This window comes from Physella acuta, unplaced genomic scaffold (genome assembly GCF_028476545.2).
Source record: "Physella acuta isolate Inbredline_101_S28 unplaced genomic scaffold, ASM2847654v3 ptg000034l, whole genome shotgun sequence".
Classification (NCBI taxonomy): Eukaryota; Metazoa; Mollusca; class Gastropoda; family Physidae; genus Physella; species Physella acuta.
This window is the reverse complement of record NW_026731554.1, coordinates 90,875-118,152: the sequence shown is the minus strand read 5'-3', so window position 1 is coordinate 118,152 and position 27,278 is coordinate 90,875. Positions and strand designations below refer to the sequence as shown.

The following is a 27,278-nucleotide window of genomic DNA, read 5'->3' as shown; positions in this document are numbered from 1 at the left end:
ACTTCAGCTCATGTTAAGGGGATGTAACTCTTCAAGGGGTCAAGTTCCATCTTGTAGTCGGGATCTTAGACAATTCTATCATGATAGCGGTAGCTTGATTTGTTCATGTGCAATCTTTACAGGCCATCCTTTCACTGCAGTGCGTGACCCCAAGTTAATTTTATCCCGTGTATATATTTTCACATTTACCGTCAAGTTCTATTTCCTTTATAATCTTGCCGCTGTTCCATCATTGCCTAATTGAGATCAAATACCATCCCCACACCATCTGTCCAGTAAATGTCACACTCTTGAGTTGTTTCTTTCATCCCTCTTTCATCGCCGTTCCTTTAAAAAAAAACCAACAGCGATGTCATTAGCCTGATGCATAGAATGTAATAAAACACAACACCTGCTCACCGCGAGAGGGAACAAATACGCACGCGTTAAACACGATGGTTCTCAAACTGGTCGGCGTGTGTCTTTATCCCACTGTACAGCCAGGGGTTTATTGTGACTCATTCAAATATAGAACGATTACAGGTACGAGCGTTCGGCGTGATGTTGATCATCATTGACGTGAATATCTCACACACATTATACAAATCACTGACACTAATTATTTCACAGATCAATCGTGTGATAATTTACATAAACCATCACACAAATCACATACTCGTATGCGTTTCTGGTAAGAAGAAAAAAACAACACTTAAATTTCGCTTTTTCTGTAAAAGTTCAAAAGATGCTATTAAAGTTTTCTTACATCTTTTATAACCTTTTCTGCCTAAAGCTAAGTATAAAATCATACGTGTATCTGTTGGAGACTGCCTGGTTTTAAGGCGTGTGTCTGCACTTCTGCCTTACTTCAGTGTATGACCGTTTAATTTACCTGGTTTGAAATGTTTAAACATTGGCATACCAGACATTGGTTTGATTTTGTTTCAAGAACATTCATTAAAAAAAAAATACAACTATAAACGAATAAAACAATAGAATAAAGCACATTAAAATTAAAAGTGCTGTGTGTAGATTTGATTCTGTACAGATTGTTAGAAACTAGATGAGGAACTAGAAATGTATTAAGTTTTGTAGTTTAAACGTCAAAATTTTTTTAATTTGTTAACTAAAAAAAAAAAAATACTATGAAAAGTGTTAAAAATGCGTTCATTTGCGAAAATGGACAAGACTCATTTCAGCGTAGAACCGTTTGGGTAATTAATTAAAGCAATCACCCTTAATGCTAATCCTTTATCCGTGGTCGGCGCTTAATCTTCGCCCGGGTTTGTTCGGCGCGGCTCCGCTCGTTAATGTAAACCTCTGCTCGTCGTCTGCTAAAGGATTTTAATTCAACATCCATTTTCAGGCCTGCAAATACTGGAAGGGCCGCAACAATGAAACGATGGCTCCTGTTATTTGTCGGCCCCGTTTTAACGGTGCGCCGTCCAATTCACGTTGGTTGTCATTAACGCATTGATTTGTGGTGGGAGGGTTGTGGAAGGAGGGGGGGGGGGGGGGGGGGGAAAGGAACCTTAGCAGGACACCTGCAGAGGGAGGCTGGTCGATGGACATTGTTTGAGAAAGTTCCAGAAGGACTCGGGGAGTTCTTGTGATCCGCTTTTTATCACGGCGACAGTTGGTCTCGAGGCTTTTAAAATTAATTTGTTTCGTTGTTTTTTTTCCTTTTCCTCTTTTTTCTCGTGCTGAAGGAAAATTTAAAGGAAAAAAAAACACAGGCCGTAATGCTAATCTTTGAGGTTTATTAACACATGTTTTTATTATATCGCTGACTAGGCTTTGGCCGCTAAATTTAAAATCTGGAAATTGCTGCTCTTTTTATATTTGTTAATTCTTTTGTTAATTATTTTCTCGGCATTCCTTTAAGCTTTTTGAAAAACCCATAGTCATTATTCTTTGCAGTATTAAATTTAACTAGTATAAGTTTTGGCACTACTTAACCCATTTGTAGCCAAGTTATAAGTATTAGTCACATTTATTCGTGTCTTTAACTTTTTGACCTATCACAGACATGCTGAGATTGACGATGTACTCGTTTAATTGGCCTCTGGCTACTGTGAGACAAATTGAGTTCTTTTAGTAATTAAATGATCTAGTTGTGCGCATGTCAGTAATTTATAAAACTGTAAGTAGCAGTTCTTAGTTATTGAACTACCCGAGTTATTCTCACCTGAAGGGAAAAAAAACACGTAAAATCCACCATCTCAACTTTCTCCCAATCCACCGTCTCCCAATCCACCGTCTCCCAATATCTTATCAACCAATCAATACGCTCCACGTATGTCTTACCCTCGACTGATCACCGGCCCGCCACCGTCATCGATCTTCACATATATGACCAATCAATTTCCTTAGCTAACCCATTACCTGGCTTTCTACCTGGCTAATTATACCCAGCCCCCCGGACAATTATTACCTGATAACTAACGACCTCACCGCTTTCCTCCTCTACACAATCCTCTTAGCAGCCCAAGCACTCTCTGGAATTATGGCGGGCTCTTGGAGAAGTCTGAGCTGTAAGCTTCTTCTTAGTAGTGTGAATAAACTTTAACTTAGTTAACTTTAATAATAATTAGCTTTATTAATGTATGTTTTAGTCGCTCCTGTTATTACCCCTTAGATATTTAAGGGGTCGGCGTGGTCGAGTCGATAAAGCTCGTGGTTGCTAAACCGAAAAGTCTCGAGTTCGAACCCTCGGGAAGCCACTCTTCTAGGAGAGACAACTCCAAAATCAAACAACTGCTGCCTTGTAGTTTGTTCTCGGTTAGACAAAGGCTATGTAAGCAAATCCAAAAAAAAAAGAAAAGCAGGCTGAAATTTTGGAGTCAATGGCCACAATGGCGCATAACCAGTTGACACGTTTACTTAATTGTGTTGGAGGGGGATCCCTTCCAACACTAAAAATTAAGAACGAAGAAGAAGAAGAAGAAGAAAGATGTTGTAACTATTCTATTTGAAGGTAGCGGATTTACGTTCGATGACAGATCGAACTGTTAACGTATCCACATAATTCTAGCTACTTAACGCTTTACTAACCCGTATCACCTGTTAATCTTAACCCTAATTAAAGGTAATTAATGTCAAGCAGTGACCGACATCATTACCCAATGGAACTCATGAACTGACGCATTATGTTTATACACTTTATTGCTGACGTCATCCACTTCTATTTTTGGCGTCATGCGCCGGGTATGCACGTGAAGTTAAAAGGTATAAATTGACGAGATCCACTTTTATTTGTGATTCAGTTTAGAGACCCAGTTTATTTGGATTAGAGTGGGTACCAACTTTAGGTAGGAGACTCATATTTTTTCGGAGACCCACTTTACTCGGAAATACATCTTTCGAAGACCCACTTAAGCTGAATACCCACCTCTTTCGGAGACCAATTTCGTCAGGAGACCCTCTTCTTTCGGAGACCAATTTCGTCAGGAGACCTTCTACTTTCGGAGACCAATTTCGTCAGGAGACCCTCTATTTTTGGAGACCAATTTCGTCAGGAGACCCTCTGTTTTCGGAGACCAATTTCGTCAGAAGACCCTCTACTTTCGGAGACCCACTAACTGGAGACCCACTTCTCTAGGAGACCCACTTTAGCTGTAGACCCACTTCTTTCGGAGACCAATTTCGTTCGGAGTCCCTCTATTTTCGGAGACCCACTAGCTGGAGACCCACTTCTCTAGGGGACCCACTTTAGCTGTAGACCCACTTCTTTAGTAAACCCACATTTTTTAAGCCTGTAAATGTTCTACCTTTTTCCCTCCGTCAGATCTAGTTCTTAAAACAACGCCCTAACATCGTGTTCTGGTTAACGCATGCGCAGCCATCTAAATAAAAAGGTAAACACGTTTCAAATTTCTGCTTCCAATTTTTTCTTTATTAGCTTCGTTGTTGGGGAAGAGGCCCAGGGGTTGTATATTGATAAGGTGTGCTACACACACTGGAACCACATTTTTTAAAAATCTACTTTTGAAAAAAAAAAAACAAGGGCACAGTATAGTCCGTTTAAAAAAAAACCTCTATACAGAAGATTTGCATTTGTAAACACTCAATGTTTTATATAGATCTATTGGTCCATTTTTTTAATGATTGTGGTGGATACAAGACAATATCCACTCAAAGAGATTTCAAGAAAGACTAATTTTTTAAGCTCAACATTATTTCTTAATATTTGCACACTTTGGTTAGACCTAGAAAAAATTACAAAGTAAAATAGAGATTCTAGACATGAAAAATATATCTGTAAAGTTAGGTACACACGATCCAGGCCTTCGAAAAAAGGCTATTTTTAAAGTCAGTTACATACGACATACATCAGCAAAAAGATATCATAAAATTTCGCTACACACTAGTATACACAAGACAAAAACAATCCTCTTAAAAATACGTCACACACATTTTATTTTTACATCAGAAATTAAAATTACATTACATAGAGATATTTTACACCAGAAAAAATAGAATATCTTAAAAGTACGTCACACTATATTTTTTTTACATCAGAAATTAAAATTACATTACATAGAGATATTTTACACCAGAAAAAAAAAATTATCTTAAAAGTACGTCACCTACGATGGAGACCTCTGGAAACTGAACGACCTAGAAGAAAGCGACATAGGAAAAACCGACTAACTAGCACGGGGATAAAAAGACCAAATCCCCGGTGGTCTTTTTGTCAGGAGAATCGATACTAAAAAGGAACTAACGGTTCTAGTGTTCCCCCGCCCGCCACTGGGCGCTGGCCAAACAAACTCCCGCTGGATGAAGTGACGGCCTTCTTGTTGTCCGGCACGGTTTGGTTGGTTCTGGTGTTTGGTTTCTTACCGTTTGTTTTCTCTGTCTCGTCGTTTCTCGCGGAGTTTTTTCTTTTGTCCATTTTGGTGACCTTCATAATGCTGTTTCTTGTATTCTCTTTGGTGACCTTCATAACTTAAATTGGATAGTTCCTTCAATAGTTCGATCAATAACTTACATTGGATAGTTCCATCAATAGTTCCATCAATAACTTACATTGGATAGTTCCATCAATAGTTCCATCAATAACTTACATTGGATAGTTCTATCAATAGTTCCATCAATAGTTCCATCAATAACTTACATTGGATAGTTCTATCAATAGTTCCATCAATAGTTCCATCAATAACTTACATTGGATAGTTCTATCAATAGTTCCATCAATAGTTCCATCAATAACTTACATTGGATAGTTCCATCAATAGTTCCATCAATAACTTACATTGGATAGTTCCATCAATAGTTCCATCAATAGTTCCATCAATAACTTACATTGGACAGTTCCATCAATAGTTCCATCAATATTTCCATAAATAGTTCCATCAATAGTTCCATCAATAGTTCCATCAATAGTTCCATCACTAACTTACATTGGATAACTCCATCAATAGTTCCATCAATAGTTCCATCAATAACTTACATTGGATAGTTCCATCAATAGTTCCATCACTAGTTCCATCAATAACTTACATTGGATAGTTCCATCAATAGTTCCATCACTAGTTCCATCAATAGTTCCATCAATAGTTCCATCAATAGTTCCACCAATAGTTCCATCAATAACTTACATTGGATAGCTCCATCAATAGTTCCATCAATAGTTCCATCAATAGTTCCATCAATAGTTCCATCAATAGTTCCATCAATAGTTCCACCAATAGTTCCATCAATAGTTCCATCAATAACTTACATTGGATAGCTCCATCAATAGTTCCATCAATAGTTCCATCAGTAGTTCCATCAATAGTTCCATCAATAGTTCCAACAATAACTTACATTGGATAGCTCCATCAATAGTTCCATCAATAGTTCCATCAATAACTTACATTGGATAGCTCCATCAATAGTTCCATCAATAGTTCCATCAATAACTTACATTGGATAGCTCCATCAATAGTTCCATCAATAGTTCCATCAATAACTTACATTGGATAGTTCCATCAATAGTTCCATCACTAGTTCCATCAATAGTTCCATCAATAGTTCCATCAGTAGTTCCATCAATAGTTCCACCAATAGTTCCATCAATAACTTACATTGGACAGAGACCAGCGCCACAGAAATGCTCCCCAGACCACGGTCATTATCATGTGTGGTGGTCGTTATAGGGTACTCACCATTAGCCCACTTGCTCAGTTTGTGCTCACGTGCTTCCTTTCATCCTACAAAGTTCGGTGAAAAACGTCCAGCCGATGTTTACACAAGACTGGTATTTGGAGAGCAATGGAGGGAGGGGGGGGGGAGAGTTGTTTGGGGATGGGAGCGGGATAGATCAGCTTCGTGTTGAATGAACTAAACGAAGTAGACTTTTCTTTTAGTTTCATCAAATGAAACTTTCTGAAATGGGCAAAACCCATCCCCTTCCTAATAATACCTACGCTCTCCTAAGATACCCCACCCCACCCCCCCCATCTCCGTAGACAACCCACCACTTTTCTTAGACAACCCACACGTCTTTGATAACCCACCCCTCTTCTTATGTAACACATTCCTCTCGTAAGACAACCCAACTCTCTTCTTAGATAACCTATCCTTCTTCTAAGACAACCCTTCTCACCTTAGACAACCCACGACTCTTCTTTACAACCCACCCCAACCCGACCAAACTACCTAGACATAGCATCTCACCTTGATCAATATGGTCACCTTACCAATCCTGGAACCAACAGAAATCAGTACCCGTGGTTGGTTCGATACGCTAACCAATGTATGTACTCGGTTCCTTGACCTCTTCAATTATTCAGTCATGCAGAGTATAGTGTTTATAAAATATATTCGATACCGATGTTGACTTACTGTCTTGTATTCTATTCTTCAATAACTACAATGACTTTTTAAATAAGAATCTGCAACTTTTTGATCAATATTTTGTCAGGTAGAAGAGTCTCTTCTTTATTCGATCCCACAATCAATTCGATACCTTGATATATATCGAGATGGTGATCAACTCGTCATTTTGATTTTTTTCGATACAGTAGTTAACTCGATATTTTGAATATATTCGATTCGGTAATCAATTCGATACTTTGATTTAGTTCGGTACTAAACTGTATATCTTGAAATTTTTCAATAATGTGGTCAACTCGATACCTTGACTTAACTCGATGTTGTGGTCAACTCGATACCTTGACTTATTTCGATACCAAGCTACTCGATACATTGACTTAATTCGATACGGCGGTCAACTGGATATCTTGACTAAATTCGACACTGTTGTCAACATGATACCTTGACTTGAATCGTTACTGTGGTCAACTCGATACCTTGACTTCATTCGATACTGTGGTCTACTCGATATCTTGACTTAACTCGATACTGTGGTCAACCCGATACCTTGACTTAATCCGATACGCCGGTCAACTGAATATCTTGACTTAACTCGATACTGTGGTCAACCCGATACCTTGACTTAATTCGATACGGCGGTCAACTGGATACCACCCAGCTGCCACCTGAGCCCTCGGTCTACTCAGCAGAAACACGACCTCGTAAGCAGCTCGACCTCCGACACCGGAACCAGGCCTCGTCCAATAGAAATTGGAGCCGGTAATTTAGTTTACCCGCCGTGGGCCCTGGAAGGCCGGCTGTAGGGGAATGTGATTTAGCCGGTAATTCAAATCTGACTACAGGGGGCAGAAATAAAGCCGAGGTTTGTCACAAGTGTCCTGCTCTAACTAATAAAGTGCTTTTCTATCCGTGAGAGCAGTTTTACACCGATGTAGGTATTTTGGTATTTTCTTTGATACGTGTGATTCAATTTTTTTTCAATGATTGTATATACTTTGTACTTCATTATTTTAAGGTGTACAAATCTCAGATTGCTCTACAATTACCCTTAGTTGTATCAGCGTAGTGGTTGTTTGTTTATATCAGGCAAATTTTGAGCATTATCAGCCTAGAAATGCAGGGTGGGAAGGATAACGCCTATAAACATTTAATTTTTGTTTTAAATAAACTGCTTTCATAGCTAGTCCTTGAAATTTTCATAACCACTTCTTTCTTACTACACTGACATCAAACAGGTCTTCCTCCCTCATAACAATACGGATGATTGTCACCACCCCCCCCCTCCTACCTCCCTCCCTCCTTCAATGCACGGCTCATCAAACGTAACAATGACTCGTGTACGTATTAGCGAGCACTCGAGGCTTCAGTGATGTGAGCTGCAGGTGGTCCCTGCAGGTACGACTTCTACCCCCCCCCCTGACAATGCACCCTGGGACCGTGTCTGGTTGTTTCATGTCCTGGCACCGACCACTTGAGTACCAGCTTGTCGTCTGCGGCACTCAGTACCGTCTGTCTGTGGTACTCAGTACCGTCTGTCTGTGGCACTAGGTACCGTCTGTCTGTGGCACTCAGTACCGTCTATCTGTGGCACTCAGTACCGTCTATCTGTGGCACTCAGTACCGTCTATCTGTGGCACTCAGTACCGTCTATGGCACTCAGTACCGTCTATGGCACTCAGTACCGTCCGTCTGTCTGCGGCACTCAGTACCATCTGTCTGGCACTCAGTACCTTCTGCTTCATACAACGTAACCCGCCCACTCAAACAGATCCATACTTTGTACCCCCACCCCCGGTGCCACTTTGTATCATCCCCCCTTCCATTCCACATACCCCTTGATTCCACTTTGTCATCTATTTTAAGTAACCCACCCCTTAATATCACTTTTTACCATCTATTTCATTCTTGCTTTGTAACCCCCCCCCCCCCCCCCCCGTACCTCTCTGTACCATTTCTCCACTCCTTCCACATACCCCTGATTCCACTTTGTCATCTATTCTAAGTAACCCACCCCTTAATATAACTTTTTACCATCTTTGTTCCCCCTATTTTATCTATTCTATGTCGTGATCCTTTACCACTTTGTACCGTCTGTTTATTCATTCTTGTTCTGATATTTTTACATTAGTACCAGCGTCTCTTGAAAAATTTTTCCGTCATAATTAACGTGATGACATCTTAATTAGTTTTATTTTTTGAGTGATGACCTACACGACTCGATTAAGATGATTTTAACGGTCATATTTTTTAAGGATTGGCTTCTTGTTGACGCATTATGACAAGTATCAGACTTCTGGAAAGTATTGGGTTAACGGAAATTATTTCAGTTCACAAGAGACAACCATGTCCTTGAGATTAATAGTTAAAAGAAATACGATACATGCCTTAGATTTTAACCTGGTACAGTTCTCGACTAACTTGTATTAAAGAGAGTCAAAACAAATTTAAACTTTGTTTGTCTGAGAGTTGAGTGTATTGCGTCTTCAGGTCTTATTTGGTTGAAAGTGCGAGTCAATAATAAAATAAGGTACACCTCACCGCCCATAGCGCTTACTACTTTAGCGCGAGTAATCGGCGTACGCACCAGTTGGCACCGTTTTGCACCACAGGGCACCGATGTAAACAGAGATAAAATCCCCAGATGATTTGTTTCGTGACGTAACGGCACGTCATCCGCAGTTCTCTGGGGGAGAGGCGGACGGGTCAGGTGATTAGCTAATGAGTAATTACAGCCGTGATGTGACCGTAGATTGACGGCCCGTCTGTCACGCCGCTTGACCGTGGGACAACAGGTTAAGATCAGTCGTCACGTTTGGTCACGTCAAGTCTATTGTCACGTCTGGGGATCACGTCTCGAGGTCATATCTCGTGATCACGTTTAGGGGTCATATCTGGTACCGTTATCACGTCACGTATGACGGTCACGATTTGGGACCACATCACGTGATCATATTTAGGGTTCACATCTGATAGTTATATATCGTTGTCACGTCTGATGATCATGTTTAGGGGTGCATCTAGTAGTTAGGTATCGTTATCACATCTGAGGGTCACGTTGGGGATCACGTCTCGTGACCATGTTTAGGGGTCTTGTCTAGTAGTTGCGTGTCTTTGTCACGTGTGATGGTCACGCCCAAGGATAACATCTGATTGTCACGTCTAGTTACAACACTAGTCGACCCCGAGCAATCTATCAATACCAACCCTCTCGCCCATAATTAAGTCGTACACATACACGCACACAGAAATACTTCTACATACATTAAGCCTATACACACACACCCCACTCTAGCACCCCCTCCCACCAATACACCTCACTCTAGTACCCCCTCCCACATACATTGATCGCAGTGAATTCTTTGTTTTTTAACCATAACCATGATATTCTAGAATATTCTCTTCTCTGGGCAATCCACCAGAACGTCAATATCCATTATACGGAGCCGCCAGGATCTTCTTAGGGCGAGATATTATTCCATTATTCCCCTACGTCTAGCTGGTGTGTTTTCCGTAGCCGACTAGGGGTAAAAATTGAAATCCTCTCCCCCCCCCCCCCCTTTTGTTTAATCCCCATCGAGGGAGAGGTGGGGCGGGAGACGCTGGGTGGACGGGTGCCCCCTACAAACAGAGAAATCTTGACGATGACGTGTCAGTCGAGTGACCAGACTGAAAGAGAATGAACGTGTTTTATGAAGGTGAGTACTTAGTGCGGACACGACGCGAGCGATAATGATTTGGATGTTGTTTTTTTTTTTACTTTGATCAATAATAAACCCGAGTAAGGAATTCGTAAATGGGTCAGATTCGTGTTATGGTAAAAGGACAAAACTAAACTTCAAAGAAACTGGGATGTTAGGTTAATGTCGACTTAACCTTAACGGTCTAAAATTCTTGAGTACATATTAATCTTTAATTTGCTAATTACGTTAAGAGGATACCTTTTAAGTAAAGACATCAAACACTCAATGCTTTATGTGTAAAGTACTTAGGTTGTGAGTTGTTTGCATAAATTATCGTATAGTTGAGTCTTAGTTGATAGTAATTAATTATACCTTGAATTGAACTGTGGCAATTATTGTCATCGATTCTTTATTTTAATATTGGTATTAATGTAAATGAAACATTCATAAATGATGCATTAATCAGGGTGAAGTTTCGAAAACATCCAATTCTTGAAATTACTTAAAAATAATACTGTAGATTAGTTGCTTACCATATCTTGTGTCCGCTTTACGTTAACCGTTACTTTGTTTTAATTTGCATGCGAAATCAAACGAGAATTAATCTGAATAAAAAAAGAGTAAAGAACTGCTACTTTAGCTGGACTTCTGAATTATACCCCCCCCCCCCTACTTCCCCAGCCGAAACCTTTTGATTCCCTCTCTGCCCCCTTCCCCCACCCCCAAAACTTGCATAAATTTGCGGTGAAGACCTCTCTGGTATCGAGTTGATCTGTTTTGTGGTTAGGCACGATGGATTTTTTTTTATTGTTTTTCTAATAAAGCCCTTTGTAAATTGGCAGCCGTCCACGGTGCTTTAAAAAGTTGCACGTGTCAGTTCACAACGCTCTGTGTCCCCCCTTTCCTTCCCAGAGAAATGAAAAGTTATGAGCGCTCTTCTCACCCCCCCCCCCTCCATGTTGGCTGCTCGTTAACGGATGTGGTGATTCAATGTTTGACACCGCCAATGTCTTGCACAAGTCTTGTACCACGCGATACTGTCTTGTACCACGCGATACTGTATTGAACCACACGATACTGTCTTCTACAAGTCTTGTACAACGCGATAATGTCTTGTACCACGCGATACTGTATTGAACCACGCGATACTGTATTGAACCACACGATACTGTCTTCTACAAGTCTTGTACCCCACGATACTGTCTCCTACAAGTCCTATACCTCCCTGATACTGTCTAGTACCATTCTTGCTCTATTCAGCATCTGTCTTGTACGCCATACAAATCTTCAAACCTCTTGAGATCGTTGCCCGTCAATCGGTCTTGATCCCTCCCACAACTACACGTCTTTAAGACTTTGAATACGGTACCATTAGTTAACTAACCGCTTCAGGGGCTAAGAATTTCGGTGCCACTGAAGCCGCCAGTGACTGTGTACTCAGGCAAGCAGTGCGCGCAAGTCATAGAGCTCACCCATGAAAGTCCAGCGCTAATTGATTGTAAGCCGCGTCAATGCCTCTGACCGCTAGTTTCGACACAAGCTCGGTCGGGATTTCCCCGTGTGCTCTCGAGTAAAATCTCATTAGGGTTCGAGATTTCGGGCTTCTAATTATAACCGCTGGGATATGGATAATAGAACTGGAGCGATTTTTCTTGTACAGCAGGTAAACCAATTGAAAATATACATATTTAGAACCGTAATTTTTGCTATGTAATATAAAACCATGATATAAAACTTAGAAGATAAGTTCTCTTATAGTCGTGTTGATACTTGTATTAAGTCACTGGGTTATCACTACAGAGATATCGACAGAAAACAAAAAAAAACTGAGATGGATTCAGTTTTTGTTCTGTTTTGTTTTGCCTTCTATTATTACAGTGATAATTGTGATTATTGTATATATAGAAATTGTCTGTTCATCATAAACATGGTTAGCGCGAAAATAGCATAGGGACTAATGAAAACTGGTACAGTTGTGTGGTTACTGCCCTTGTAGTTCTCGTTAGAGTAATCTCCCCTTGGACGAAAAAGACTGGGAATTTTTTTTTATTTGAGGAATGACTGCTTGACACAAGTTACTATCCCGCGTGAGTATCGGCCTCGGCTTTACAACAACCATCCCGGTGTCCTGCACCATTGACGCGAGATGGGCCAATTAAAATGCATGGCATGTCGAAGGGGGGTCTAACACCGATGGTGTGAGGACCCCCGGGCCAGCAGACTAGGAGATAAGTGCGGCCTCATCTTGTGGGTTCCCGCCTTGTTTTATGGCCCGACCCCAGCCCGTGAAACGACGGGGGTAGCACACCACAATGACTTCATTCTCCCTCCCCGGGATTAGTGGAGCCCCGGCCAGAGTTACCCGTGGACGAGCGTTATAGTTCGGGTGACGTTGTTAGTCAGAGGGGAATCTTTGAGTGTTATCTTTAACGATTTTCTTTTTTTTTTTACCCCTCGTTCTCCTCCTCGTGGCCTCGCTCGCACGAGCATGGGAAGAAGTGATCTGATCAATCGCATCTGTGTATATTGAATCGGAGTTGTTTTCAACAAGGTTGGCTGGAAGCTGGGATTTCTCACTAGCGGGCTTCGGGTTTCTCCGATGTGTGCTTGGTGTTTGTGTTATTTTAGTGTTTTCGGATTTCCCCGTTTATTCTCTGTGTTACTGAAAGAATGTTTTGATGTCTTTTTTTTTTTGGACTGGAGTTTGAATTCATATCTGGAACTGTGTGGCCTTGAGGTAGCGCGCTCAACTACTTACCTGAAAAATCACCCAGCTCTTTTGGGTGCCTGAATCACATCAAAGAAAGCAAATGTGCTGTCTACACTATTGCTTCACACGTCGTGGTCAAGAAAGAGATTAACTCTACTTGACTGTCAGTTCCGAAAGGATACTATTTTTTACTTTTTTGCTTTTAAATACCACGTTATTTGAAGATTGGAGTTCATTAAATAACCAAATCACCTTTTCGGTTGTCAGGTGTTCTCTTTAATCATACATAGCCCATTATACACCCATAACTTCACATATGTAACTGCTTAGTGTATATCTGATTTATTGTTTTTTTTTTCTATTTCCAGATCAAATGATGGTTTCTTAGCCTCCAACAATGGCAGCACCTAGCAAAACAGAAATCTGCATATGGCCCCCTCTGCACGTGCGTGCTGTGCACGTTCTTGGGGTGCTGCTCCTGCTCACCTTGACCCAGCCCAGCACCGCCGGGAACGTGCCCGAGAGAGACGTCAGCCTGTATCAGACTGTTGAGTTCCCCAACCCCCAGCCCGGGTCCAACTTCACGCGAATGGCGGTCGACCCCACCTCCTATGATGTGTACATCGGCGCCTCGGATTATATTTACTGGTGCGTATTGACATAATTTACACATTTTCAAGAATTACTTTTTTTTAAAACAAATATTGTAGTGAAAAATATAAGCTAGATAAGCACGAATCTGAACATAACGATTGGCAGGCAACTTCAAGTGAGGGTACATGTTTCTATGTTCTGAAAGATTTCGGCGAACACAATTTCAGCCTATTTATTTTACCTGACTAAGGTATGACCATGAAAGTCTATAGTATGACAGTGAAATTTTTTACTGTTTCGGTGGCTCACAGTTAAAGGCGTAACGTTTGAATACTGAAGGCCAGCCTTTCTTGTGAGCGTGTTCAGGCCAGCTTTTCTTGTGAGTTCTGGCCAGCCTTTCGTGTGTGTTCTGGCCAGCCTTTCGTGTGTGTTCTGGCCAACGTTTCGTGTTCTGTGTGAGTTCTGGCCAGCCTTTGAGTTCTGGCCAGCCTTTCATGTGAGTTCTGGCCAGCCTTTCATGTTCTGTGTGAGTTCTGGCCAACTTTTCGTGTGAGTTCTGGCCAACTTTTCGTGTTAGTTCTGGCCAGCCTTTCATGTTCTGTGTGAGTTCTGGCCAACTTTTCGTGTGAGTTCTGGCCAACTTTTCGTGTGAGTTCTAGCCAGCCTTTCATGTTCTGTGTGAGTTCTGGCCAACTTTTCGTGTGAGTTCTGGCCAGCCTTTCATGTGAGTTCTGGCCAGCCTTTCATGTGAGTTCTGGCCAGCCTTTCATGTGAGTTCTGGCCAGCCTTTCGTGTTCTGTGTGAGTTCTGGCCAGCCTTTCGTGTGAGTTCTGGCCAGCCTTTCGTGTGAGTTCTGGCCAGCCTTTCATGTTCTGTGTGAGTTCTGGCCAGCCTTTCGTGTGAGTTCTGGCCAGCCTATTATGTCCTGTGTGAGTTCTGGCCAGCCTTTCGTGTGAGTTCTGGCCAGCCTATTATGTCCTGTGTGAGTTCTGGCCAGCCTTTCGTGTGAGTTCTGGCCAACTTTTCGTGTGAGTTCTGGCCAGCCTTTCGTGTGAGTTCTGGCCAGCCTATTATGTCCTGTGTGAGTTCTGGCCAGCCTTTTGTGTGAGTTCTGGCCAGCCTTTTGTGTGAGTTCTGGCCAGCCTTTTGTGTGAGTTCTGGCCAGCCTTTCATGTTCTGTGTGAGTTCTGGCCAGCCTTTCATGTTCTGTGTGAGTTCTGGCCAGCCTTTCATGTTCTGTGTGAGTTCTGGCCAGCCTTTCGTGTGAGTTCTGGCCAGCCTTTCGTGTGAGTTCTGGCCAGCCTTTCGTGTGAGTTCTGGCCAGCCTATTATGTCCTGTGTGAGTTCTGGCCAGCCTTTTGTGTGAGTTCTGGCCAGCCTTTCATGTCCTGTGTGAGTTCTGGCCAGCCTTTTGTGTGAGTTCTGGCCAGCCTTTTGTGTGAGTTCTGGCCAGCCTTTTGTGTGAGTTCTGGCCAGCCTTTTGTGTGAGTTCTGGCCAGCCTTTCATGTTCTGTGTGAGTTCTGGCCAGCCTTTTGTGTGAGTTCTGGCCAGCCTTTTGTGTGAGTTCTGGCCAGCCTTTTGTGTGAGTTCTGGCCAGCCTTTTGTGTGAGTTCTGGCCAGCCTTTCATGTCCTGTGTGAGTTCTGGCCAGCCTTTTGTGTGAGTTCTGGCCAGCATTTCGTGTGAGTTCTGGCCAGCCTTTGAGTTCTGGCCAGCCTTTCGTGTGAGTTCTGGCCAGCCTTTCGTGTTCTGTGTGAGTTCTGGCCAGCCTTTTGTGTGAGTTCTGGCCAGCCTTTTGTGTGAGTTCTGGCCAGCCTTTTGTGTGAGTTCTGGCCAGCCTTTTGTGTGAGTTCTGGCCAGCCTTTCATGTTCTGTGTGAGTTCTGGCCAGCCCTTCATGTTCTGTGTGAGTTCTGGCCAGCCTTTGGTGTGAGTTCTGACCAGCTTCTCCGCTTGCTGCAATAACAACTGACATTGGTGGAATAATAAATCGTCGGGTTTCTGCCATCACCGACGCCGGCTTAACCGTCGCGGGTTCATTTCTCTGGTACTGTATGGCGGCCGTTATTTTTCGTGATGTTTACCCAATCAGGGCGTCAGGGGTGGGGGAGGTTGGGCGAACTGTCTTCTGCTTACAATACCCGGCTCGTTTTTATTTAACTGTTAATTAATTGCTAACAGGACAGTAGTGTCATTGAGGGAGGGGGGAGAGTGGCATGTCACGCTTTGATAAATGACCAGCACTTTGGTGGTGGAGGGCTTTTAATAGTGTAGGGGTTAGTGGCCGGTGGATATTCTGGTGCAGGAATTAGTGGCTGGTGGGTGTAATGTGGGTGGAGGTAGGCCTATATCCGTCGGTAATGAAGATCCTACTATGAAAGCGAGGACATCCTCTATTGTGAATGTCACAGATTGTGCGTGGTTAAATTTCGTGCCTTAACTCGTCTTCTGTCGTCGACAATAAGAGTGGTTATACTTTTCCTTTAAAGGGATCGGGTGACTATTGGTTCAGCTTTAAGCGTAGCGTTCAATTTGGCACAACAGGAAACTTAAGTTTTTCTTCGAATCTGGACGCAATGGGTTTCTTTGGGTAGGGGTGTTAGCTAGGCGGATATTGTGTAGGGACGAACAGCGTATTAGCTAGGCGGACATTTAGTAGTGACGAACAGCGTGTTAGCTAGGCGGACATTTTGTAGGTACGAACAGCGTGTTAGCTAGGCGAAGACTTTTGATGGACGACAAAGGTTTAGCTAGGCGGACATAATCTTGGGACATTTTGAGTGTTGACTAGGCGGGCATTTTCGAGGGACGGAAGTTGCAGCTAAGCGGACATTTTCAAGGGACGAAATGAAGGGACAGTCAAATTAAAACACTAGTAAGATTATAGCTCCGGATCGGTTCCAGATATTGACATGAATACTCTCACCTGATACACCGTGGACAGTGCGCAACGCGAACGGCGGAAATCGTTTAGCGCAAACCGCGTCTTGCAAAGAGCGCAGCGCTGCTTTTAGCCAATGGTTAAAATCCATTAAACATTGTGCCTGTCGACCCGGGGTTGATGAACGGCCCGTGGCTCATCAAATTCTCGTCTGGAACCCAGCCCCTCCCCCCCCCCCCACCGTCTGACATTAACCTGCTATTAAGGGTGTCCTGTTTGTAGCATACGGTACCCCCCCCCCACTCCTCCACTGCACCCCCTACCCCTTTAACGCCTACTCCTCCCCCCCCCCCCCCCCAATCAGTCTCTGCACTTGAGCCCCTTTGCTTTGAGGCCGCACTAACTCTGGCGTCATTAACAGACGCGGTCCGCAGATGTAGATGGAGCGACATGGGACACCATTCAATTCTCGGCCGGTTTTTTTTTCTCGCAGGGACGCAACTCTGGTTGTTTGTGACGCACGACTTGGCCGCCTTCATATAGAAAACAGCTGATGTTGGCAAAATACGATGGCTGAATAAAAAAAAAAATTATACTTATTTTTTAAAAGGAAGAAATTTTAAATAAATCCTGTAATAGTATGGCCAGTAAAACTGCCTATGCAAAAGGCCCATTTGATAGTTCAGATGGCTATAGTTGAATTTTATAGAAACGGTCCATCTGATAGTTGAGATGGCTATAGGTAACATAGCTATAGCTGTGACTGATATTTTACCAGCTGTAGCTGTGACTGATATTTTACCAGCTATAGCTGTGACTGATCTTTTACCAGCTGTAGCTGGGACTGATCTTTTACCAGCTGTAGTTGGGACTGATCTTTTATCAGCTATAGCTGTGACTGATATTTTACCAGCTATAGCTGTGACTGATATTTTACCAGCTGTAGCCGTGACTGATATTTTACCAGCCGTAGCTGGGACTGATCTTTTACCAGCTGTAGCCGTGACTGATATTTTACCAGCAGTAGTTGGGGCTGTCTGTTCATCTTCCCCCGGCAACCCTCCACCCGTTTATAGGTGGTGATGGATGCTAGAATCCTGTCATATCCAGTCGGGAAACTCATTTGTAATGCGATAATATGATAAGACTGGTCAGGTCTAATAGTCTTTCCCCTGCCCACATATTCAAGTTCGCATAAATACTCACACCGTGTACAGAGGACGAGGAGGGGCGGATGGGGGTGGGGGTAGCGTTTTTGTTTTGACACATTAATCAGATTTACTGGCCTTGATTGTGACAGTCGTGTGTTTTTATTTATTTGATTCACATTGCGCTTTATGAAATGGAACATTAAATACAATCTTCTGTCATGTTTGATTCCTATTGTGGAGAAGGCCGTATTCTAAATCAGGGGTCTCCAAACTTTTCAGTCCGAGGGCCGCATTAACTATCAAATTTCACTTCGAGGGCCAGTTTCTTCTAGGCATGTCTTTGATTTTTCTGGACAAAGTTCCTCAGCCATCACCAACAAACGTTTTTTCCGTGGACAAAAAGATCTCCGCGGGCCGGATGAGAGGACATCGCGGGCCGCATCCGGCCCGCGGGCCGTAGTTTGGAGACCCCTGTTCTAAATAAATGTGGGTGTAGGCTGTCGTGTGGGAAATATTCGCGTAGGCAATGACTCTCCAGTACTAAACCTACACTCGGGTACTGAAAGGCCGACAACATTCGCGAACTAAAGACATCCCTTGTCTCTGTTAGATCTATTGGGTTTTTTTTTTAACCTCCTGTCTTGGTCACTTACTTGGTACAGTGGTTGGCTGCTAGCCCGAAGGTCGCGAGTTCGGTTCACGGTTCGGACTCGTGACTGCAGGACGTCCCTGAGTTCACCCAGCTGTGATGAGTACCTGGCTTACGTTAGGGAAAGTAAAGGCGGGTGGGCATAGTGCTGACCATATCCCTTCATTTGCCGAGGTCAAGAAGCATGAACTCTACTTCGACTGGCCAATGGATCGTTAGACCTAAAGAGGAATTTTACTACTTTTACTTGGTCAAGCACATAACGCAATAATAGCTGAACTCGAGTTTTTTGATAAATCTATTAATTGTGTTTTAAATGTACGTTCGTATTGCGATATTTGTGATCATGAGTGTCCTTTTCTCTTCCAGCTTGAGCGGTAACCTGACGCGTAAGTTGGTGGTCAAGACTGGACCATTGAATGACGATACCTGTCAACAATCTGGAGCGTCCAACTGCGCGGGGGAGAAGGTCAGCAATGTCAACACGGTTCTTCTTATCGACGAGAGCGCCAACGAGCTCATCGTCTGCGGCACGGGCCGGCACGGCTCCTGCGAGAAGCGCAACCTCAACAACATCACCATCCTCACCAACGCCAACGCCAGCGACATCGTCAGCGCCAACCCTCGGTCTTCCGTCGTCGCCTTCCTAGCCCCGGGCCCCCCAGAAACCCGAACGGCGCCGCAGAAAACGGCGATGTACGTTGCCGTCTCATGGTCCGTGGAGTCGGACGGGGTCCCGGCGGTGGCGACCAGAAAGCTGACAGACTTTGGTCTGGTCTTTCATTCGAAAACAGACTTCTACAACAGCGAGTTCCATTTCGAAGATATGAGCAAACGGCAGTTCCCGGTGAACTACATCTACGGCTTCAGCTCTGAGAATTTTAGCTACATCCTCATGGTGCAGAAGAACGGCGTCGAGGCCAGTCGGGACCGACACTCGGTGGCTATTCGACTGTGCCATAGGGACCAAAAATACTACTCGTACACTGAGGTGGCGTTCAAATGCATGCACGAGGGCACACACTACAATCTCCTGCAGGCAGCTTACCGAGGAACTGCTGGTCGGAAACTGGCCCAGTCGTTAGGGGGTGACACGACCCAAGAGGTGTTGTACGGTATCTTCGCCAACAAGACCACCAATAAAGTAGCCTTGTGCGTGTATAAGATGCAGCATATCCGCGAGTTTTTCCATAAGAATATCAAAAAGTGCTTTGAAGGGAATGGTCATTCTGGAGGCGCCCATTTAGGCCCACAGTCGCAGTGTGAGAAAGCCACGGTGAGTAAACGATGTTTTGCTTTTGCTGGCTTATAATTGTTGTTGGTTTTTCAGGTATAAATAATTAAACCCATATCACGCTTTGGTAAGCCTCAGAAATGTCTGCTGACTTCAATGCCATCAGAAACAGATCCTAGAGCAATATTAAGATAATACAGGGGCTAAGACAACGCTAAAAAGATCTTTGCTTGCTTCGTTCATCTATCTGAAACAGTACCCAAGTTATAGGCTTTTGAAAAATTAAAAGTAGAATATATACACTTCCGGTTACCGGAAATCGCTGAAAAATTGACACAGAACTTCAAATTTGATATAATACTTAGATATGAAATTTCATCAACCAAGCTGTAACGATACTCCAGTTATCGTGTTTACAGACACACATACATACACACACGGACAGAATTGCAAAGTCCAGTTTTTCCGATTCGAAAGCGTGGGTCACTATTCTATCTATTGGATACCTTTACTAATATCAGGGGTGCCACTTTTCCGGGATATCCCGGATTTCCGGATTCGAGAATCATATTTTTTCCCCTTTCCGGATTCGCAAGATTTGAGTTTGAAAATTTCCGGGTTTGCAGTTTAAAAAAAATTTTAGATCGTTTTAAGCTTTGAAAATTTTGGCATTGTAAAAATTGTTTTTATCATCAACACTCCCGCTAATAGCCTTTTCCGAAAAAAATGAATAGTAAATGACGTCAGCAACAATCTCACGCGTGCGCCAAGGACCAAATAATAATCAGCTGTATCAGATGGGTGAGGCTGTAGACGAAACTTTTTGATGTCATTCGTGGTGTGGCTGTCTGGCTATTTTTTATGACTATATGGGTTGAGGGTAAAACTCGTATTACTTACGTGATGTCATCAATGGGATACCGCTAGGCTGTGTAATAAAAACAACTAAAGCCTACAAGTACTAGATCAAGCTCACTAGCATCGCCGATGGTCTTTAAAAAAAAAAAGATTTTGCTCCGATAAAATTTTTTATATTTTTTTTGTATTTGGTATTACAAAACGAAAAGAAAAAATCTATCTGGAGGACTATTTTATGTATGAAATAGAACTGTGCTGTTTTCACTCAACTTTACCGTCACTTTTTACCACCTCTTACCCGCTTCTTCAAGGTCGCGCTGACCGTAAGACCTACGTCACGAGGACACGCAAACACAGTCTGAGTCGTGTCTCTCGGTCAAGGCAGTTCTACAAGTACAAGCGCTGTTTAATTTTAACGTGGTTATTTTTAATAAGGGCCTACTTCTAGATTCAAGGAAAAAAAACTAGAACTGCATCGTTTTACATCATTAAACAAAATATGTAGGCCTGCTATAATTTAGTTACACAATCTAGCAGGGTCTACATCTAATTGTTTTTTTTTTACTTTGGTAAAACGTCATTGAAATGTTTAAAAAATCTTGAAGTACCGTGTCTGAGAAAATAGCCGCTATCACTGCCCCTCCAAACCGCTTGTAAAAAAAAAAAATCCGCTTTTCACTTAGTCGGGCGGCTATATCTCTGACATGAGTATTACTAGCGTAGTTACTTCTAAAATTATTTTTAAAATTAACTTAATTCTGTTATTCCGCGATATGGACTTAAAACTTCCACGATATTTCTTCACGTCATCATGTATATCAATGGTGGGGGCATTGGGGTCGTTCATAAATGACGTCACACTCGTAGGGGGAGGGGGGTCCGTAATTTTGTCATCAGGGGGAGGGATTCAGATGGTGTGACATCACACTTTTGCATTATCCAAAAGCTATGTTAGAAAACGAATTTTAGCCGTTATTTCGCGTTTAAGAATATTGTTTCAATAAAGTGTAATAGGAATTGATTAAAGTACTCTATGTTGACAGAGGTCAGACAAGATTTTTGGAAAAATATCGTATTTTAAGAAAAATTCGACTTCAATTTTTAGGGGGGGGGGGGGGAGGGTGTAGGCTGAGGCGTGACGTCATTTTAGAGGGTGGGGTCTGGCTTTTTGTGACGATATTTGACCGAGGGGAAGTGGGAGGTAAAAATCGTCAAAAAAGCGTGACATCATTTATGGATGACCCCATTGGTGTTGATTGGGAAAACAGGGTTTAAGGTTTTTGTTGTGGCTGTTTATAATTAAAGCCTTGAATAGCTACAGTAAGTCAACCCTGTATTTTAATACAGTGACAATCTTATTAGGGGTCTGCATATAGTGGGCTTATTATTCAATAACAAGACATAGAGGTTAGCAAAATATTTGTTACTTAACAGTTGGCTGACTACACACTTTAACTCAAGCTAGGAAGTTCTAAAAAATTAAATAGTTATGTTATAAAAGCTGGCTGGGGGGGGGGAGTTCTACAATAGCACATTATGGGGTAGGCCTAGAGATGGGATTAACATTGTAAACTAATTTTGTTGTAAGCACAATCCTTTAAAGATTATTTTTTATTTGAAGCTTGTTACAAAGAAAATAAATCCATTTTAAAGGAATGTAAATTGAACATAATATGAATCAAATGTCTCAAAAATAATGAAATAATAGTCCATTTTATTTTGAAGTTCCGCGCGGAATTAAGTTTCAGGGTTTCAAAAATTTCAAATTTTAGTTTCAGGATTGGTAAAATTTTGGGATTCATTTTCAGGATTCACTTAAAAAATGAGTGGCACCCCTGTAATATTGAGAAGAGACCCACGCTTTTCTTAATAGTTATTTAAATAGTAGTGAATAATTGTCCTCTACCACATTGCTATTTTGATTATCTCCCTGTTTCAGTTTGATATTCCCATTGACTTTTGCCCCGAGAAGTATGAGGATGAAAAAATCAACCTCACGGCCGCAAGTAGCTTTTACGGCATCAACCCGTTTATTTCTGGTACCATCCCAATGACTAACGAAGCCACTATGGTCATCAGCGATGTTAATGATCTTGTGACGTCACTTTTTGTTGACACCATTGATGATTATACCATCGCGTATGTGGGTGATAGCCGTGGACTAGTTCTGAAGGTAAAAAATTCAATCCGTCTTTGACAGTTTTGGTGTTTCTTTTACATTTTTAAAATTCTTTTGTGTGTGTGTACAATGTATTATATATATATATATATATATATATATATATATATATATATATATATATATATATATATATATATATATATATAATATGTAGGCCTATATAATTTACATAATTCTATATTTGCCTTTAAAGATACTGTTTTTGACGCGTTCTTTAAATGCCGTCTTCAACAAGGTGTCAATCAGCTGTTTACCTTTCTCTCAGATCTCTATCGACAACAAGACCTACGGCCACGCCTACGAGAAGGTCAGGGTGGCCAGAAACCTGCCCATCCTCAGGGACATGTCCGTGGACGACCGCGACAAGGAGAAGCATTTGTTTGTCATGACCCCATACAAGGTGAGTGACCACTGGCCTGGGGATAACAGTCTTTGATTTATGCTTACACTGACCGTTAGTCCCGCTGACCGTTGATTGATTCCACCCACTGACCGATGCTTACACTGACCGTTAGTCACACTGACCGTTGATTGATCCCACTGACCGTTAGTCCCACTGACCGTTGGTCCCACTGACCGTTGGTCCCACTGACCGTTAGTCCCACTGACCGTTAGTCCCACTGGCCTGGGGATAACAGTCTTTGATTTATGCTTACACTGACCGTTAGTCACACTGACCGTTGATTGATCTTACTGACCGTTGATTGATCCCACTGACCGTTGGTCCCACTGACCGTTGGTCCCACTGACCGTTAGTCCCACTGACCGTTAGTCCCACTGGCCTAGGGATAACAGTCTTTCATTTATGCTTACACTGACCGTTAGTCACACTGACCGTTGATTATTCCCACTGACCGTTGATTATTCCCACTGACCGTTGATTGATCCTACTGACCGTTAGTCCCACTGACCGTTGATAGATCCCACTGACCGTTGATAGATCCCACTGACCGTTAGTCCCACGGACCGTTGATTGATCCCACTGACCGTTGATAGATCCCACTGACCGTTGATTGGTCCCGCTGACCATTGATTGATCCCACTGACCAATGTTTCCACTGACATCTACTCTTTTGTTTAACACACTCCTCACTGTCTTCTGTCCCAAACCTCCAACTCCAGTCATTCTCTCTCCCCCCCCCCCCCTCACCCCGTCCAGCCGTCGTAGTCCAACAATTTGACTTTTGACTGGACTGTCAAGACAGTCCAACAGCTTGACCTTCTCTGGACTGCCCTGTTGTATAACAAGAATCATCTCGAGAATTCTTTGACCTTCATGCCTTTTAATATCGATCAGGTTAAATGTTATCACTAATAAATGTAAAATTAATTTGAATGTTTGATTGAAATGGGTGCGGGGCTTTATATTTTAATTTTTTTAGAAAAATCTCTTTTCACATTTTAATGTCAAAGTTTATCCAATATTTTTAAATGCCTACATAAATTCCTAATGCATCTTCCGTGTACGTACTCTGTCAAAGAACAGGTTTTACACTTAGTAACAACTATTTGACAGATGGCTTTAGGTGTCTTTTAATAAAGTCAAGGCGTTTGTTCTAACACTATGGCCGGGATTGAGTGGGTGTAAATATGAATGGGGTCCTAAAAATTGATTTTGTGTGTTTTGACTGTTTTTTTTTTAATCATTAACTCAGCGTCGGCACCAACATTCCTTCTAGTGGGCAAAAGTATATAGTCTAGAAATAGATTTTGTAGTCACGGTACTATAAAACGATTTATACAAGGATTTAAAGCATTTGACAAAATGACCGCGCGGCATATTTATAACTACTGCTCGCCATAGAGGTACGGTTGTTCTTTATGCTAATGGACATGAAGACCAAATCAGGATTTGTCATTTCGTTTCTAGTTCCACTTCAAATTTTTTATTTCTCCCTTCCTCGCTTCTCTTGTAACAACAGTCAAGCCAACGTGGAAAATGGATCTCCAAATTTTTTTTCTGATGGGTGAAGGGGTTCCTGTTTTACTTCCCCTGTTGTAAATTGCTCAGATAGTTTACTGCCTTTAGGACACACTTTGTTTTGCTCTGAAACTATTTGCATTCACAGCGCCAAACTTGATTCAAGCAAAACAAAATGTTTTTTTTTTGTAGCGATTAAATCATCACTATGCCGCGTTTCTAAAGAAGTGAATTGGAATCGATTTTCTTTCCTAATGCATGTTTTAAGAAGTATTTATAGAAGAACCGCTACGTCAACTTTTAAAACTCTAAACAAATTATAACGTGTATGCGTTGTGTTAATGAAGAAAGAGTTTCTCCTTTTGGAAGACCCGCATGGTGCTTCATTGCGGCTGACGTGCCAAAGATGCGTCAGAATTTCCATTTTTGTTTTGGTTTTTGACGTTTTCCAAAGATTTATTTTAGGTTTGAACGTTGACAGATTTAGCCCAGTGTATGTCTTTGAATAAGGTTATTATCTTAAGAGCATTAGATCTGAGTTGTTAGTTGTTTTTTCTCCAACTTTGTCCAGCCCTTAGCGTACTTGACTTTCAATCTAAGTCGTTTAGTATTATTATTATTATTATTATTATTATTATTATTATTATTATTATTATTATTATTATTATTATTATTATTATTATTATTATTACTATTATTATTATTATTATTATTTCCACTGTAGTAGTAAAATCTTGACACGGGCATTGTTGGGATATCACTCGTGGATAAAATATTACCTGAACACGTTATTTTTAACAGATCTCTCGTTTATAATGGATACATGCTATCGTATATGAGTAATGTATTATTGTCCAATGCGAACAACAAATAAATTATTTTCCTGATAGTTTATGTACAGCTATTCAAACTAATTTTCATTTTAATTACTTTCAAGTATTCCTAATACCCCATTGTCAGTCTACACAGCTAATCCCCATATATCTACCAATGATCCATATGTTACTGTTTACATATAGACATGCTAATTACTCTTGCCTTTTGTCAATTTTTTTATTCCACTGATGATCTTACTTAATCCCACAACTTTTCCTTGTTTAGATGTTCGTAACATCCAACACATCGCAATCCCCCAATGACCTTATAAACCTCCCCATTCCCCAGCTGTCAAAACATCACAATCCCCAATGACCTTATAAACCTCCCCATTCCCCAAAACATCACAATCCCCAAATGACCTTATAAACCTCCCCATTCCCCAGCTGTCAAACATCACAATCCCCAAATGACCTTATAAACCTCCCCATTCCCCAGCTGTCAAACATCACAATCCCCAAATGACCTTATAAATCTCCCCTATTCCCCAGCCGTCGAAATTTCCCGATACTTACACAAGCGTTGCCATGACAACGTGGAGATTTGCTACCCACCGTCCGCCAACAATTCGATTCAAACACTTACCCAGCCCTTCAGGTCATCCCCCCCCCCACCTCACACCTAAACCCCGACCCCCCTCGAGCCAATCTCCCGACGATAGCATCTCCCCTGGATTACTTTAGACAGATTCGTTACGCCGGGGTAGTTCCTTCTCACCAAACACCAAGAAGTCATCTTGAGTTTCTTATTTCAAACAGTACGATAAGCTCTACTCTCTCTGACTATCGGAATGGGTAGGGTGGGGTGGGGTGTGATGAGAATAGTATTTATTTCACTTATCTCCTCCTGTTCCGTCCCCGTCCCCACCAGTCCGTCCCACCCCCGCCCCTTTGAGTTTGTCCCATCTCGTTTAATCAGACGACCCCCTTTGCCCGTGTAGACGTTATGATGCTCAAATATTTGCTGGTGATTTGGATCGTTGCCCGCTTCTCTATTGGGAACTTTGACCTTATTTTATAGAGAGAGGCTGATAAAAGTCATCGCTGCCTTACCTGCTTAACTGTCCTGTCATTCATACGGGAGGGAGGGGGGGGGATTCAAAAGAACGTTGTTTTGGAGAGGGTAGCTGCACCCCCGGGCTGGTTGTTTGGGTTAGGGTCGGGGTTAGGGTTAGGAGATAGTTTGTAGAACTAATTCTACACTTTGTCACCTCTCCTCTTTGGCATTCTATTTATTGTCTAGATATAGAATAAAAATATGATTTATTTAGCATTTTTTTCGGCCAAATTTAGGCATGATATAGCTGAGATTGTATCCTGTATCATGAATAATTTCTAGACAGGGGAGGGGGAAAAATTGGCGGACGGGTACGGAGGTGTAATTTATTTCTAGACCCCCGGTACTTAGAGCTGGTTTGTTTTGACACGTAATGCTTGTGAGTACTAAATTGTAATTTCTTTCCTTCTCGTTTAGTCGTAATTCAGACCAGCTCAGCACTAGATATAAATAGCCACGATGGTTAGAATTTGGGTTAACGGTCAGAGCTAAGACTGATTCGATCTTTAGGGTGCCGTTATCTTTCGATTGGATATTTTTATCAACAATTCTTCTTCCTTCCAGAATATTATTTATGTTTTTTTTTCTCTGAAATTTAACATAGAGTTACCGTATTTATTTTCTTGCCCGTAAACAATGATAAATTATTTTAAGCAAAGTCTTTTTAAATCCCCGCAAACACTCTA

General features: G+C 42.0%; 1 protein-coding gene across 2 annotated transcripts in view; it reads left to right on the top strand.

Annotated features, from left to right (window-relative positions):
* Positions 1-27,278, top strand: part of LOC131942272 (plexin-A2) — a 174,676-nt gene that overhangs the window by 78,525 nt on the left and 68,873 nt on the right. For both annotated transcript variants that reach the window (XM_059302046.1, XM_059302054.1), the window contains exons 3-6: positions 13,560-13,839; positions 18,835-19,741; positions 22,497-22,730; positions 23,005-23,139. In XM_059302046.1, the coding sequence (XP_059158029.1) occupies positions 13,589-13,839; positions 18,835-19,741; positions 22,497-22,730; positions 23,005-23,139 (1,527 nt within the window). In that variant the 5' untranslated portion in view covers positions 13,560-13,588. The remainder of the gene's footprint in view (positions 1-13,559; positions 13,840-18,834; positions 19,742-22,496; positions 22,731-23,004; positions 23,140-27,278) is intronic.